This window comes from Pelobates fuscus, chromosome 11 (genome assembly GCF_036172605.1).
Source record: "Pelobates fuscus isolate aPelFus1 chromosome 11, aPelFus1.pri, whole genome shotgun sequence".
In the NCBI taxonomy this organism is placed as follows: domain Eukaryota; kingdom Metazoa; phylum Chordata; class Amphibia; order Anura; family Pelobatidae; genus Pelobates; species Pelobates fuscus.
The window spans coordinates 54,051,922-54,069,434 of record NC_086327.1 but is presented as its reverse complement, the minus strand read 5'-3'; the positions used below and the strand labels follow the sequence as shown (position 1 = coordinate 54,069,434).

Below are 17,513 nucleotides of genomic sequence, written 5' to 3'. Positions count from 1 at the left end.
ACTTTTTTTAGTTTTTTCACATTGAAATTCGCCAGATTGGTTACGTTGCCTTTGAGACCGTATGGTAGACCAGGAATAAGAATTACCCCCATGATGGCATACCATTTGCAAAAGTAGACAACCCAAGGTATTGCAAATGGGGTATGTCCAGTCTTTTTTAGTAGCCACTTGGTCAAAAACACTGGCCAAAGTTAGTGTTAATATTTGAAAATGCAAAAAACTAATTTGAACGACAATTTTGGCCAGTGTTTGTGACTAAGTGGCTACTAAAAAAGACTGAACATACCCTGGGTATGTTTCATTCCTGGGCTACCGTACGGTCTCAAAGGCAACATAACCAACCTGGCGAATTTTAATGTGAAAAAACTGAAATGTAAGCCTTATATTTGACTCTGTAACTTTTGAAAACACCATGAAACCTGTACATGAGGGGTAATGTTATACTCGGGAGACTTCGCTGAACACAAATATTATTATATCGTCAGTGTAAGTGCCATTTGTGTGTGAAAAATGCAAAAAATGTCACTTTCACTCACGATATCGTCATTGTAATACATTTTACTGTTTTGAAACACTAATATTTGTGTTCAGCGAAGTCTTCCGAGTAAAACAGTACCCCCAGTGTACAGGTTTTATGGTGTCTTGGAAAGTTACAGGGTTAAATATAGTGCTAGCAAATTAAATTCCCTGAACTTTCGACCTGGGTTGTAACACAGGTCCTGCAAATTGTAATTAATAATAATTATTACATAAATAAAATTATTACATAAATATATAAATATATACATAGAAATATTTTATATATATATATATATATATATATATATGTGTGTGTGTGTGTGTGCATATATATATATATATATATATATATATATATGTGTGTATATATGTATATAATTTTGTTAAATTATTTTTATTTATATAATGGGTATATATATATATATATATATATATATAGTAATATATATGTATATACTTATGTATATATATATATTATTTTGTTCTACATGTATTTTGAGATATATATATATATATATATATATATTAATTTTAAAATTCAGTTAGAACGAAATTACACATGTATATATATTTTTTATTTATTTATTACTTTTTTAATTTAATTTTTTTAACGTATTTACATATTTGTTTATTTTATATTATATATATATATAATGATATATTTATATATATATATATATATATATATATGTCAATATCATTGTACGTGTACTTTGATATGAATATATATTAATATTAAAATACTTGGACAGTGTATGTGTATTTTTGCGTATGTGTGTATATGTATGTATATGTATATATATATATATATATATATATATATATATACTTAGATCATATATATAATATATATATATATATATATATGATCTAAGTATATATTATTTATTTTTACACTGTTATTTTATTTCATTTTCAGGCAGCAGGGGGAGTACCTGTCCTTACAGGCACTCCCCATGCTGGCATTGACATGGACGGCTATGCCGTCCATGTGATCGTGAGGTCCTCGCAAGGACCTTGCGATCACGTGGCCCAGAGGGGCCGAAGAGGATGGAAGGGGACTCCCTGGGCTCCCAGGTAAGTCCCCATACCGCGTTCGCTGGCGACCGGGTAAGTACATAAGATCGCAGGGCGTTCTATGCTGCCCTGCAGCGTTTAGAGCCATCCAAATAGGGATGGCATAGAACGTCCTGTGGTCTTAAAGGGTTAATCTTTTTCATCAGGGTCAATGTGTGTCTTTCTTTTCATGATTAAATTGAACAAAGAGTCATATTCTCTCCATAATTTTAGGATCACAGAGGAACCATAAAGAAGATTTGTAAATTTCTGGGGAAAGAGTTAAGTGAAGAAGCAATTGACTTGGTTGTGGAGCATTCCAGTTTTAAAACTATGAAAGAGAACAAAATGTCCAACCATAGTCTAGCTCCAGAATTCATCATGAAGAAGAACAGCAACTTCATTAGAAAAGGTAAAAATTACTAATTAATTATTCAAGAAAGCTTGCCAACAGATTTGCCTAAATAGGTGACTCCATTAGAAATCATTAATTGACCCATTAGAACAACACACCAACAATAAAGAAAATCGTGTAGAATAAGTGACTATCTATTATTAACCTAACCTAAGTAAAAGCGTGCACCCTCTCTTAGTAGAAACAAAAGCTACCAAAATTTAGACTGTCAGTTAACCAGGAAGGTAGAGGGGATTGGAATTACATTTGAAATGATGCCAAAGTATATCTAGGTGAATTATTGGACCAGGTATCAAATAATTCTTGCAGAATATGACAAAGTCCTAGACTTTTAAAACTTTTTAGAAAGAAAAGATAAAGAGGAAAAACAACAATAATCAACAGAAATACAAGAGCGAGCCTCAGTGGTGGACTCCAGGGAGACATGAAGTTTATCATGCCGAGTTGCGGTCAGTGTTATAACAAGGAGCCATTCAGGTCATCTCTCGGTGGATGAGGGAAATTGGGGTGACAGGCCAGCTTCATCTGACTTTGGGGACTCTATAAGGCATAAATTGCTTAAGTGCATCTTCAACTCCTGATAGCTCTCCACGGTATGGATAGTTCCAATGTGTGTAAATAAGAGCATGTTCAGTATCCCACACCTGTAGGAGATGTCCCTGGTGCAGAGATGTTGCCTCAGATTCGCTGGAGCCTTGTGGCCTCCCAGGCCCCATCTTAGACACCAGGGGCTACATTGTCTTATGTATGTTTCTTACACTTGACTTTCTAAGACTCAAGCTGAACTTCCTGTGTCAAAGATAGTTTTTCCACAATACTCACCCCTCCTCTGTATTCTCATGTTGCTTCCTTTAGCCATTTCTGAAGTCCTGTCATGTAGACTAGGGCATTGGTGAAATTACTGAATTTTCTCCAAACTGCATGTTAACAATTTGGCTATTCGTGTTTTGATGAAGTTCGCTCATTCTGTATGATACTGAATTTCATTTGGAAGAATGAAATTCCAATCCAGGCTGTGGCTGCATCTTGTAGCTTTTTAGTAGAAAGCCACCTAAGCTGGTACCCTGTGGGATTGCCATATAATGGTCATTCCTCAAGTATTAGGAAACTATCAACTAAATAGCAGAAAGACCAAAAATTGGTCTTTCAGTGCACTTGACCAATACGAAATAAAAAATACTTAGTATTGGTAATTAAGGGATGTTAAAATCTCCCTCCTGCACCTACTGGCTGCTCACTGTTGTGAAAAATTACTTCATCCAATTCAATAAAGAGAGACTTGGCAAAGTTCCAGCATGCCTCCATGGTGGGGCACCTGTTAAAATAATTAACGGGGGGCATAGTGTCCTTCTCCAGCCCCCATCCATGCCCTGTGAGTGGGGGATATTAAGCAAAATGGTGGTTGGGGCCCTAAGTAATAATGGGGGGTGGGGGGAGCATATTCACCCAAATGTCAGACTGTGTATGTCCCAGCATATTCACCCAAATGTCAGACTGTGTAATGCTCAGAGAAATTGCAACAACAAAAACGTTACATCTCAGACTCTGGTAACATGGTATCTGAAGCCTGAAGTAAAGTTTTACAGTTCAATTAGACTGAATATATGTGGTTTGTTTGGTAGGGTTGCCAGAAGAAAGCCTCATCTCCCTTTAAAAAAAAAAAAAGTCAGCATGGCTTAAGTTTGCAAAGTTGAATCTGAACAAACCACGACACTGCAGCAATGCACTTTGGAAAGACATGACTAAAGTGGAGATGTTTTGCTTTCGCCAAAAATGAAGCTGTGCATTATGGCCAAACACAGCATGTCAGCACAAATGGCTCATATGGTGGTGGATGGGTGATAATTTGTACTTGTTTTGCAGCCACAGGAACTGTCATTAAGTTGACCATGAACGCCTCTGTATACCAAATAATTCTAGAGTCAAATGTGAGGCCATCTGTCCAACAGATTAATCTTGGCTGAAATTAAGTAATGCAATAGGACAATGATCCCAGGCACACTAGTAAATCTGCAACAGAATGGTTGAGAAAAAAAAAGAATCAAGGTGTTGCAATGGCCAGTCAAAGTCCATATCTCAACCCGATTGAATTGCTGCGGCAGGATCTTACAAGAGCTCTGCATAAACAAATTCCCGCAAACCACAAAGAATTAAAGCAGCGTTGTAAAGAAGAGTGGGCCAAAATTCCTCCACAATGATGTGTGAGTGATGATGTCATACAGAAAATGATTACTCCAGGTTATTACTTCTAAAGGTAGTTGTACAAGCTATTTACTCATAAGGTGTGCTTGGTTTTTCACACATAGCGCCTTCATTATGGTTTTATTTTTGTTAAATAATACATGATTTGTTCATCTGAGGTTGTATTTACCTAATTGTAGGGCCTGCTAAAGGACGGATGATTGTTCTTCTGCAAAACCATAGATTTCAAACAGGGTGTACTTTATTTTTCCCATGACTGGATGTATTGTTGTTTCAACACTTTTTACATAGCTGTTTAGCTTCCAATCTAATTCATAAATTGTAGTAGAATTGTGGATTTTGTGTAGCTTTATAAACACACGTATAACAAGACTCTTCATACACCTGATTTGTGATTTCCTGTCTGTACAAAACCCCAAATAGTGTTCAGCTACAATTTCTGAGCACAAAAATATCCCCAATGTATGCCTTGACCACTTCAGTTTTTAATGTGGGAACTTTTGTAGATGAATTTGGGTTAATTTTGAAGCTTTTTAGCAATTTGACAGTTTAAACTACACCATGAAGGCCTACCAGTTGTGAAAGCAGACACTTCACAGTATCTCATATAGTGTATATTGTGCCTGATCATGTCATATTTTTTTCCCACCAGATTATGTCAATATTTGTATTAAGAAAGAGTTTTTGGCATTTCTGACATAGACACTGCTTTTTCGCAGTTTTTTTTGTAAATCGGACATGTAACACTGTGATAAAAGTCCCTAAATTATGCACATCTTCTGAGTAAATCACAGAGGCATATTTATTTTGTAGCCTTTTAGTCCTGTGCCAAATTACCCCACAAAGGCCTACCATTTATTAAAGAAGACAACCCACGGTATCTCAAATGGCATATATTGATGTAGCATTACTTACCTTAACCTGCCTGCACAGTGCTTCTCCTGCAGCATGGCTGACCGCACAGCATGGCCCCAGCTAAAAATAAAAGTACTTACCATTTGGCTCCCCTGCATTCACTGACCTTTGAGGGCGCGTTATTAAATAGACTATTGGCATGAAGTCACACCCGCCCTTAAAGGACCTCATAAAAGATTGTTTCTCCCCATCACCTTAACTTGGGTAGAGAAGTATATAGATGTTTTAGCGCTCATAGATTCAGAAGCAGCTGATAATTTTATAGACTAGGGTTTTGTCAGGACCCACTTACCACCCCTATGAAAGAAGACACCCTTGGCCGTTGAGGCCATAGATGGTAGACCGTTATATTCTCCTTTTAATTACTCATGAGACAGAACAGTTGATGTTGTGCCTAATCATTAAATTCATGAAGCACCAATATTCAAAAAATAATAATCAATACCTAATAAGGTTTATAGCGATATTGGCGGGCACACAACCCAGTTTGCATAGAGTATATTGAGTTATAGGAAAGAGAAATCACACAGAGACCAAGTTGAATATAAGAATTCACACTACACTTTATTGTCCACAAAGGGATCTAGGCAAAGTAAGTTTTACTCTCATTTAAGTAGTTGCATGCATTTACTTCAAACAGCTTAGTATCGAGATAGATCAGCTTAAGTATACCTCACCATGAGAGGGGCTTAGTTGTCTCCTCGCTGCACACGACTGGGGGAACTCAAGCAGCTAGGCTTGTGGAGACCCTCTCTTCTGGGAACAGCAGAAACCAGTAACACGCGTCCACATTACAGGTGGGTAGTTCTCCAAGTGAGCGCAAGATTCCCTTAGTCTTAAATACCTGTCTTCAAGGACAGTCAGTAGTTCCTTACCAATGCAGCCCAGCAAAATACCTTGATACAAGCAGCTGGATGGACCTGGCAGTTGGCCAGACTGTTCAGGACCACCAGAACTCATGCCAAGTCTTGTGCGGTTAATTATCTCTTATCTACAAGCTTTCTTTGCACTGTTCTAGAGATGGCAACATATGTTTTTTGATGGAGTTTCTCAAACTGCTGTAGTGCTGTGTCAGCTTATAGTGCTGTGTCAGCTCTTAATAGCTGTAACATAGCTGTGGCCTTCAAGCCTGCATCTAGTAATTGTGGCCTTCAAGCCTGCATCTAGTAATATGTGCTATGTGTGCTTATATGCTTACCTGTGCCATCTTAACTATCTATAAATGTTTGATTTGCTCAATAGTGATCAATCACTCATTCTTAATTAATATGGAATATTATTATCACAGTTGACTATGTGTTCTGGTCTGTTACCCAGAATTTGTGTTTTTAGGGGATCACCTCCGCTTCTTTCTTAATAGTAGTGGGTTATCCTTGATTATGTCTGCATAACCCCACTATTGACTGGAGACAGGGAGAAATCATATCATGGAGTAATACATGTCAGGAGAAGTGCATAAAATAGGTTACACCTGTTCATAGCATTGATGTTCCTACTGCTCCAATATTACAGACACCTTAAGGCAGTGTTTGATAAGTGGCAGACAGACTGTTTACAACCTCATAGACCTTATGATAGTGCCATAGAACATACCTGGTACTTTGCAACCTAAAGAAAGGGTTTATCCTTTGTCTTCCCATGAGAGTACTATCATGTAGGAGTATATTAGAGAATAATTAGCGAAGGTCTTATACGTAGATCTTCCTTCCGGGTCGGGGCTGGTTTCTCTTTTGTATACAAAAACTATAGAGGGTTGCATAGACTATAGAGGGTTAAATAAGATTGATAAAAATGTGTATCCTATTCCCCTGATCACTGAGCTTTTTGACAGGTTAAAATGAGCCTCTGTCTTTATACCAAGCTGTATCTGAGGGGTGCATACAATTTGGTACACTTAAAGGAGGGGCATGAGTGGAAAACCATCTTTAAATCAGAAGCAGACATTATAAATATACAGTCATACCTTTCGGCCTATGTAATGCTCTGGCGGTTTTCCAAGATTTATCCATGTCCTCAGAGATTTCATACATTCGTTCAGGATAGTGTACTTGGACGATAGTCTGATATATTCCCCTGATCTAAGTACACATCATGTTCACGTCTCTAAGGTTTTACAAATACTTCTCTACATTGGTCTGTATTGTAAACTGGAGAAGTGTTTTTTTTTTATCAAACAGAAGTTAATTTCTTGGGATATGTTATCTCGGTGTCTGGATTCAGTATGGATCATAAGAAGTTGTCAGCTGTTGTTGAGTGGTCTTTACTTCAGAGATTAAAACCTATCCAAAGGTTCACCGGGTTCACTAACTATTATAGGAGGTTTATACTGTAAAAGACTTCTCTAGTACACCCTTGTGGTTTCTTTTCTAGAAAACTCTCACAGGCAGAACAGAGCTATAATATTGACAATAGAAAACTATTGGCCATTACCATAGCCTTGGAGGAGTGGAGACTTCTCCTAGAAGGTTTCCAAGATCCCATTATGGTGCTAACAGGTCATAAGAACCTTCTGTACCTCAGAGAGGCAAAAAGGTTAAATTTCAGACAAGCGACCTGGACCATGCAATGCCAAAACCAGTGCTTTGTCCAGGCAGTTCAATGTGAGCGAAGAGGAGAGTTTTATCATTAACCCGGGAAGAATTCTAGCCACTATGGTTCATTCTGTACCTCTACTATCAGACAGGAAGTTATATCTTTGTCATGACTGCAAATCCACTGGGCATCCAGGTATAACCAAGACCACTACCCTTGTAGCTCGTAACTTCTGGTGTCCTTCCCTAAAGAGGGACATAAAAGACGATGTGCTTTCTTGTGACAATTGTGCAACTCTTTATAACAAAGGTACACACAAATAAAAAATTATAAATAAAATATATAAGTGTGAGAGCAGCTACATACGCGGGTAAGCGACTTAATGAGCAACAGACTCAAAGTAAATATAAAGGTATGTGCGCTCTTAATTATAAAACCTAAACAAATAGAAAATCAATATAAATCTTTTAATAATTATCAGATAAAAACTCATCAATAAAATCAAGCTGTGTTACATCCTCAATGGAAAATCTACCCAGACTCAGATGCTCTTAAATACATTAATCAAATAAATACAAAAGTAGCAACAATATGTAACAATAATAAACTCCCCCAGATACCTGAATACAAAAATAGCCAAATGATACACTAGAAAGCAAGTATATCAAAGGCAATTCCCGGACAGATAAATGACAGAGCCAATATATATGGGAAAAAACATAAAACAAACACAAACAATATATATATAAAAATAAAATGCAATTGAAAATGAAAAATAAAAATAAACTGAACCTGACCTCGGTGTGGGCCCCCACCAGAGGTAAAAATTTTTTTCAGAAATACACAAAGCAAGAGTATCCAGAGAATCCCAAAACGCCACCTACACAGATCGGTAATGAAGGGCAGCAATCATCACAAGAGCAGCCGACTGCACCTTAATCGAAACACACCTACACCCAGATACCGGGGTTGGGATCTTCAAAAAAGACAGCGGTAATAATTAGATGATATATGAGTACAAGTGTAGGGGGATGAATACAAAACAAGGCTGCCCAGGAAGCAAGTGCTTCGAGATCTTCACAAAAGACCGCGGTAATCAGCCAGATGAAGCAAGGCACCAGACGCAGGGATAGAACAGAGGAATGGAAACAGCCAGCAAGATGTGTGCACTGATCGACACGTTTCGTCCCAACTGTGGAACTTTATCAAGACAAATACATGTAGCACACCCAGGGTTTAAATACCTGATCTTGCTAAGGTGAAAACCAGAACTGGGTTCTCACGTACAATTAACGTGCAATTAACTCAATATCTAAACACATAACATACTAATACATTAAAAGAAAACATGAAACCAAATAATAACAATGTAATCATAATGGTGATAGTTTCATCCATGCACCGGAGACGCATTATACATTCATCAAAGTGAATTAAGTGCTGGATAAAATAAAACTGAGTTTAACTCAGACAGCAAGTCTCATCATAAAATAGGAGAAAAATAAAATTAATACACATAATTATTTCTAAATCTCTCCCATAAAAATATTAACCCCCAATAAAGAACAAAATGGGAAGCATTTGTTATAATGCACATATGATATATCGGACTGGATCAGCAAAGCCTACATGGGTTATATAGTACAAAGGAAAGAGAGGTAGAGCATAAACTATTCATCATTTATATTTTATATACTAAATGCCTCTTGACGGTGGACCAGGGACATACAATCTGCCAGTAAATACAATAGGTGGCAACATATTCTAAACGCATAAAACATATATAAATATATTAAAGTACCAAGGGTATTAACAGATGAAAGGGGGAAAGAATAAAAAATACATAACCAAGTTAGCAGCAGCATGAGCTCTCTAAAAATGTTCAAGCTCCTCATTCAAACCATTGGGTGCTAGTGAATCTAATTTAAAGATCCACAGGGATTTTGCCCTAGTAAGATTTCTTTTACTAACAGCAATATCCATCATTGGAGGTATATAATCGATCCCCATTACTTTAATCAGAGTGGGGTCGCTATTATGAAACATCTCAAAATGCTGTGCAACCAGAGATCTAATGTCCTTATTTATGATGGCCAATCTATGCTCCCTAAATCTAGATTTTAAAGGTCTGGTTGTTTGTCCTACATAATGTTGGTCGCACGGGCAAATCAAGAGATAAACAACAAATGAGGTATTGCATGTGATCTTATGTGCCACCACAAATGTTTCTTCACCCTTATAGGGTTTGAAGGAAGACATTCTGTGGCAGATAAACCCACATGTGAGGCATCTACTTCGCTCACAGCGCATATTATTCACACCATTTATGCTTTTCAATGGCCCATCCGTATTCACTCTCAATTTGGAGGGGGCCAGTATATTTTTCAAATTGGGTGCTTTCCTAAAGGTAATTTTAGGGCATTCCGAGATACTAAAACATAACCATGGATCTTTTTAAGGATAGGCTTTTTAAGGATAGGCCAGTATTTATAAAAAAACACCTATAATATCATCGAACACCTTGTTAAACATAGTAGTTAAAACAGGCATGGTACCTGCACCCACTTCCTTAGTACTAATGTTGAACTTTGCTCTTCTCTTTTGTGGGACATTATATTCATCTAAAAGATTGAGAATTAATTAATGGTTATTGGTATGTGGTACCCGTTCTGAATATGACTCCTGACCAGACTGTAGTTCCCTACTATTTAAATAAGCAGATGGATTTATCAAGTCCTCTCTATTCAAAGATCCTGCCCTCAAATACGCCCGTCGAATATGCTCTGCAGGATATGCTTTTCTAAACGACAGCATAGTCAGAGGCCCAATTGGGCAGCTAACAAGACCGTTCACATGGTACCATGTGGATTGCTCCAACCTTTACCCATACAAACTAAACCCTGGTCCAACTTGTCTATTGAGTTTATCGTAGATGTCCCCCTTCCAATGTATTACTTGAGTTGTCCTTTTCTTCCGCTTACCATCCTCAGACTAATGGGGCTGCTGAACGTGCCAACCAGTCTCTTGAGCAGTATCTACTTTGTTTTATTTCACATCACCAAGATTGATGACCTGCTTAATTGGGCTGAGGTTGCTTGCAATAATGCCATTCCCGAATCCTCTGGTTTCAACCCTTTTTTTATAGTCCTGTTGTTCTCTCGACTGCATTCTCCTCACAGGAAATGCCAGCTTTGGATGAGCACATGGCTGGTTTACGTAGTACTTGGGAGCAGGTTCAACAACTGTTGGCTAAAGCTGCTCAGAGATAGAAGGTACAGGTGGATAGGCAACGTCGTGCTGCTCCTTTGTGGTGGGGGATAGGGTTTGGCTTTCTACCCAAAATATCCATCTCAGTTTGCCCTCCTTGATGTTTGCTTCTTGTTTCATTGGCCTTGTTTCGTATGCTCTGGACTTGCATCCTTCCATGCATATGCCTAATGTCTTCCATACCTCCCTGTTGAAACCTCTGGTCTGTAATCGGTTTACTGAACCTCACACTCCTCCACCTCCTGTATCAGTTGAGGAGTATGAGGTTGCTGCTATCCTTGACTCTAGGTTCCTTAGGGGTAGTCTCCAGTATCTGATCCATTAGAAGTGGTACATTCCCGAGGAACCTGGCCCTTCATGCCAATGTTGCACTATTTTATATTAAGAAACAATCATGCTTAAAGAGCTTGCCTGAATGTGAGACAAGGTATGTGTCAACAGATTATCAACAGGCTAGTAACTTAAAGGAACACTATAGTGCCAGGAAAACAAAATTGTTTTCCTGGCACAAAAGGGTTATTAGGTCACCCCCTCCCTCGCAGGCCCCCTCCCGCTGGGCTGAAGGGTTTAAAATCCCTTCGGCCACTTACCTTAAACCAGCTCCGGGCTCCCTCAGCGCTGGTGACCTCTCCTCCCCCTGCCTGTGTCAGCTCTCGAGTGGAGCCGAATGCGCATGCGTGGCGAGAGCCTCGAGCGCATTCAAACCTCCCTAGGAAAGCATTACTCAATGCTTTTCTATGGACATCCAACGTGTGTTCAATGCGATTTTCACACAGAGAATCGCAGAAGTGGCTTCTAGTGGCTGTCAGGGAGATATATATATTTCCTGGCTAATCATGGCAGCCTATACAAATGGGTTAGCTCCACCCCTTACAGCCGATAGGACAGGTAAAACACCAAAGGATTTAAAAGGAGGCTCCATTCCTAAGGTCCTCAGTCTTTTTCCTGTCCTACAGCCTTTAGGATGTGAACATTTTGCTCCATTTACTTATGGACATGTATTTTTTTAAATCGTTACTTTATTTGTTCATGCTATTTTAGAGTGCCTTTATATTGTGGTGTTTTTATATTATGATACTTTTACACTATGATTCCTAAACTGTGATGTCTTTAAACTGTGGTGTATTATGCAGCTGTGCCTTATGCTGTGATGCCTTTTATACTATGATGGCTTTATGCAGTGGTGCCTTATACTGTGGTGACTTTAAACTTTGGTGACTTTTGCACCTTGTTGCCTTTTAATCACCTTGCAGGTTCTTTTACTTTATTTCTTATGCTTCCCCACGGTCCCGGCGATTTATTCCCGGTTCCCTGGGTGTTCAGGGGCTATGCTACAGATCGAGCTCTCTCCCCGGTCTCGAATACACTCAGAAGACGCCCTTAAAGGGCCCAATACTGATGACTTGTATTATGGGAATACAAGTTGCGGCAGCCATCTTGGATAAGGGCAATTGCCAGAAAATACCTAAAATTGAGGAAAAATTACAGTAAACATCCCACACTTATTTGGAAAGTATTTTCAGGTTCTCCAGACATGGGTAAGTGCTGTTTGGTGCCAGTTTTAAATCTGCTTGACCGTTTTCTTGGTAATAGAGTGCCCTTTTGTACTTTAGTACTTTGCCACAGGTAATATTTATGTTATTGTTTGTTTGATGTCTGAATCTACACCATGTTCTGATTGTGATGAGAATGCAGTGGTAGGAAAACCTTTATGCATTAACTGTCTTCAAAAGTTAACCTCTTCAGCATCACCTATACCTGCGCAGCCACAGGACATATTGGCATAGCTTACAAAGGAAGTTGCAAGGTATTGTCTGAATATACACCATGTTTTGGTTCTGATGGGAAAGCAGTGGAAGTAAAACAGTTATGCACTGACTGTCTCCATAAGGTAGCTGCTTCAGCATCACCTATACCTGCGCAGCCACATGACATGCGGGCATGACTTACAAACGATGTTCCAAGGTATTTCAGAAGCCTCAGAGGTAAGAAAAAGAGGCCACACTTTAAGGTACTTCCACCCCCTGGACTACACCACCTATTTCCAGGGTAGTTTGTGGGACAATGCTACCACTTGACAACTCTGCTTTTTTACGCAAGCCTATGGTTTAAAAGTGGATGCAGACCTGTCCAAATGTAAACGCCTGACGATGCAGGATGTCATCCAGCTTTGATTGCTGCTTCTAGAGCCATGAAAAGTGGCTACTGTGGAGAGAGATATTAAGATTCAAGATTGCAGATGCAATCTGGAGTCTTCAGGTTAAAATGACTTCTTCACAGAAGCTTCCCTAGATGTAACTAGGATATTCTCTTGAACAAATGGCTTTATCTATAGCAGCTAGGAAAGCATTATGGTTCTGTTTCTGGGATGATTACTCATCCTCCAAGTCTGCCCTGTACACCATCCTATTTGAAGGGGAGCTGCTGTTTGGGAAAGCTTTGGATGAATCCATTAAAAAGGCGGCTGAGAGCTGCAAGTTATTTGTACCTCAGGACTGAAGATCCAAGAATCCCGGCTCCTCATGGTCAGACAGGAGAACCTCCAGTGACCAGCATTTCCGAGATACATGGAGTTACTGACCTGCAGGGAATATCCCAGAGGTAACTCGTGGCAGTTGGTAAATCTGCCTTTCAAGGTTCTAATAGATCTATGAAGCTCTTCAGCAATGAACTTGTGTCTGTCCTCCAGTACTATGAGCCTTATTTTTTTTTGATCAGACATACCTGGGCTCGTCACATTCTGGAGACTTGGGTGGTATCCATAGTCCAGATGGGTATAGACTGGAGTTTTCTTCAGATACGGGAGTCTCTATAACAACAAGAGAATTCAGACAGATGAGTCAAAAGGTATAGCACTGAAGGAAGATGTAAGAAACCTTCTGGACAAAGAGGTGATTTCTTAGGTCTCATAACAAGAGAGGTTCCAGGGACAATATTCACCTCTCTTCTGGTGCTAAAAAAGGCACATGGAAGCATATACTGGACCTAAGAAGGGCCAACAAAAGGCAGAATGTCAGAGCCTTTGGGATGAAGTAAATCAGATCCATATCCCCAGCAATTTGGAAGGATAATTTCCTTATCTCTATATAGATCAAGGATGCTTACTATCACATTCCAATAGCCCTAGATCATCAGCATTATCTCAGAAGAGAACTTCCAATTTAGTACCCTACCATTTAGCCTCACTGCAACCCGAAGAACCTTATATGTGCTTATAGTGATATTGAGAGTCCAGTACACCACCTGGTTCTATAATCTGGTTGATCTACTTCTGGTAGCCTCAGACTCACGGAAGGCAGGCACACAGAGGGATATAGTTCTTTTAGAACCCCTTAAGTTTGTCTGTTTGATGAATATCAAGAAAAGCAGTCTCACACCAGCTCAGATTTCTGTGTGGAAAAGTCTATACTCTGCATTTTCCCTATCTCAGTAACAGTTCCACAAATTGTGGAAGTTTTCTCTTCCATTTTCTTCATTTTCGCTTGGCAATAGCAAGCCTGGTAATGCAACTACTAGGAATCCTGGCTGCCACCATCAGATTTGTCAGATGGGCTCAATGGCATCTCAGGATTCCTCAAAGGTCCTTTCTATCTCAGTTCAACAAGAGAAAGATTCATTCGAGCCAGCAACTGACCATGTCACCATCAGTGGAGCTACACTTTACCTGGTAGCTGAAAAGAGAGAATATATCTCGAGGTTTCCAGTGAACAGAACCTCATTGTGCAATTTTAAGCTCAGATTCGAGTTATTAAGAAATGGATTTGCATTGTCTGGACCATGTTACACAAGGTCTGTGGATAAGGGAAGGAACAATATTACAATCCAATTTTATGGAATTTCAAGTAATTTCCATGGCTCTTCTTCACTTCTGAGGGTTGCTGAAGATCAGGTGGGTCCGAATTTGCTCAAATATCAATGCGACTGTATCCTATATCAATTAGCAAGGTGGGCTCAGAATACAAAGGCTGATTACCTGAGCCGAGGAACTGTGGACAAGGTGGAATGGCAACTAGGGATGTGCATGGGCAAACATTTTGGTTTGGTTCAGCATTCCACAATTCAGCAATTTGGCACTACGGCACTTCCGAAAATCGGCACTTCAGGAATTTTGAGCTTCGGCACTTAGGGTTAGGAGTAGGGTTAGGAGTAGGGTTAAGAGTAGGGTTAGGAGTAGGGTTAGGGTAAGGTTAGGAGTAGGGTTAGGGATAGGGATAGGGTAAGGTTAGGAGTTGGGTTAGGAGTAGGAGTAGTGTTAGGGTTGGGTTAGGGTTAGGAGAGTAGGGTTAGGGTTGGGTTAGGAGAGTAGGGTAAGGGTTGGGTTAGGAGTAGGGTTAGGGTTGGGATATGAGTAGGGTTAGGGTTTGGTTAGGAGTAGGGTTAGGTGTAAGGTTATGGTTGGGTTAGGAGTAGGGTTAGGATTGGGTTAGGAGTAGGGTTAGGTTTAGGAGTAGGGTTAGGAGTAGGGTTAGGAGTAGGGTTGGGTTAGAGTAGGGTAGGGGTAGGAGTATGGTTAGGGTTGGGTTAGAAGTATGGTTGGGTTAGGAGTAGGGTTAGGGTTAGGAGTAGGGTTAGGGTTGGGTTAGGAGTAGGGTTGGGTTAGGAGTAGGGTTAGGGTAAGGGTTAGGGTAAGGGTAAGGGTTGGATTAGGAGTAAGGTTAGGAGTAGGGGTAAGGAATTTTCATTCGGACCGAACCGAATTGCACATGTCTAATGGCAACTATATCCCGACATATCCTCAGGGTTAACTCAAATTTGACTGATACCCTACGTAGATATAATGGACATTTCTTGGAACTACCAGGTCCAGAAGTATTTCTAGATTTTAGGACCAGAATGATACGATGACTCAAATTTGGAATTTCAGTCTGATGTACAGTTTTTTCCTGTTTTCTTTTCTTTTTTTTTTTTTTTTTTTATATTTCAGACCATACCTGCCATTTTATCGTTTTGAATATTTCATCATTTATGGCTTGGTATATTAGTCATCAAAAATATTTACTGGCTCATCCCTGTCTCCTCTATTTTGTTTATTAATTAATTAATTAAAATTTCCTTATTTATTTAAACTTTATAAATGTATTTATTCTCTTTCTTATTGGTATTTCTTAAGAAGTATCTCCTTACCATAGAGACAAAGTGTGGGGGGGGGGAGGGAATTGACACATTCATACCTTCATTCACACTATATCTTCCAACTAAGTCAGTCGTTTTTATTATATATTGTGAGGAATAATGTCTATTTCATTCTTATCTCTCTAGGGCTTATTAAGACGTTATTAATAATTCCCTCTCTAGTTGCTCCAGTTTTTTTTAGCCAATGTATCCATTTATCATAGTCCTTATATTGATTTTTAATTTTATTCAGCCCTGTTTCCATTTTAATCTGATATTTCAATTGTTGAATGAGCTGTAACACATTAAATGGCTGTGTATTTTTCCAATTCTTGGCAATAATAATCTTTGCTGCTACCAGGCAATGTGTTGTCAGAACTTGATTCGTTTTACTAAGGAAAGGCCATCTCAAGTGCAACAACATCATTTCTGGTGTAGCTTTTATTTTTATATCATTTAAACTATACAGTAATGATTTGGTCATAAGCCAAAAAAAGTTTCCATTAAGGAGAGACTGTGCACGTATTTATTTACTTTGATTATTGATTCATACCACTCTTCTAGTTCTATAGGGCAGTTCAGAGCTTTTTCCCAACTTTTTATTGCTGTTGGAAAGTTCTCTGTTTTTGTAATATCGAGTAATTTTGTACATTTTGCGAAAAGATTCTTTTGCATATGGTATGATTCTCCATTATTCATAATTGATTTGTTCTTCAAATAGTTTTTAACTCTTAGGTATGAAAAAGCCTCTCGATTTGGAATGGACATTGTCCTGATTAATATATCAAAGGTCTTTAATTCATTATTCGCCATTAGATCTTCAACCTTTCTAATATTTACAGCTTTCCAATCTTTTAGCGATATGCTCATTATATCCGTTTCAAGGCATTCTATATCTTGGAAAACCTAAGATCCTATTCTTGATGTCTATTTTCTTTTTTACATTTGTTCCATATGGGAATTCCTTGATTCAACACAAATGATAATGAATAATCGCATACCTTATTATTCCATATAATATTAGACAGATTTTTAGTTTGACATAGATCTGTTTCAATCGTCCACCATACTTATTTTGGATAGATCTCTTTTTGCAGCATTGCCATATGATACATTATCCCAGCTTCATAATATCTTTCAATATTTGGGAAGCCCAATCCCCCTTTGTTTATATTACAGCTCATAGCATTCATTTTTATTCTAGGCTTTTTCCCCCTCCAAACAAAATTAGCAAAAGAAGATTTGATAATTTTTAGCCATGGTAAAGGAATAATTAATGGCACCATCCTAAACAAATAAATCCACTTAGGCAGAACATAAGATCTCAAAGTGTTAACTCTACCCCACCACGATATTTCTAAATGGCACACTTCTTTTAAGTCTTTGTTTGTATTTTTCAAAAGATGCATAAAGTTTGTTTCCATTATTCTTTCTAGGTTTTTATTTATTCTAATTCCTAGGTAGACAAATTCTTCTGATTGAGAAAAGTTGAATC

At 38.6% G+C, this 17,513-nt stretch overlaps 1 protein-coding gene across 1 annotated transcript in view; it reads left to right on the top strand.

Moving 5' to 3' along the window:
* LOC134577476 (sulfotransferase 2A1-like) overlaps positions 1-17,513 on the top strand; it is a 168,723-nt gene that overhangs the window by 138,929 nt on the left and 12,281 nt on the right. The window contains exon 5 of the mRNA XM_063436237.1: positions 1,810-1,987. Within this exon, the coding sequence (XP_063292307.1) occupies positions 1,810-1,987 (178 nt within the window). The remainder of the gene's footprint in view (positions 1-1,809; positions 1,988-17,513) is intronic.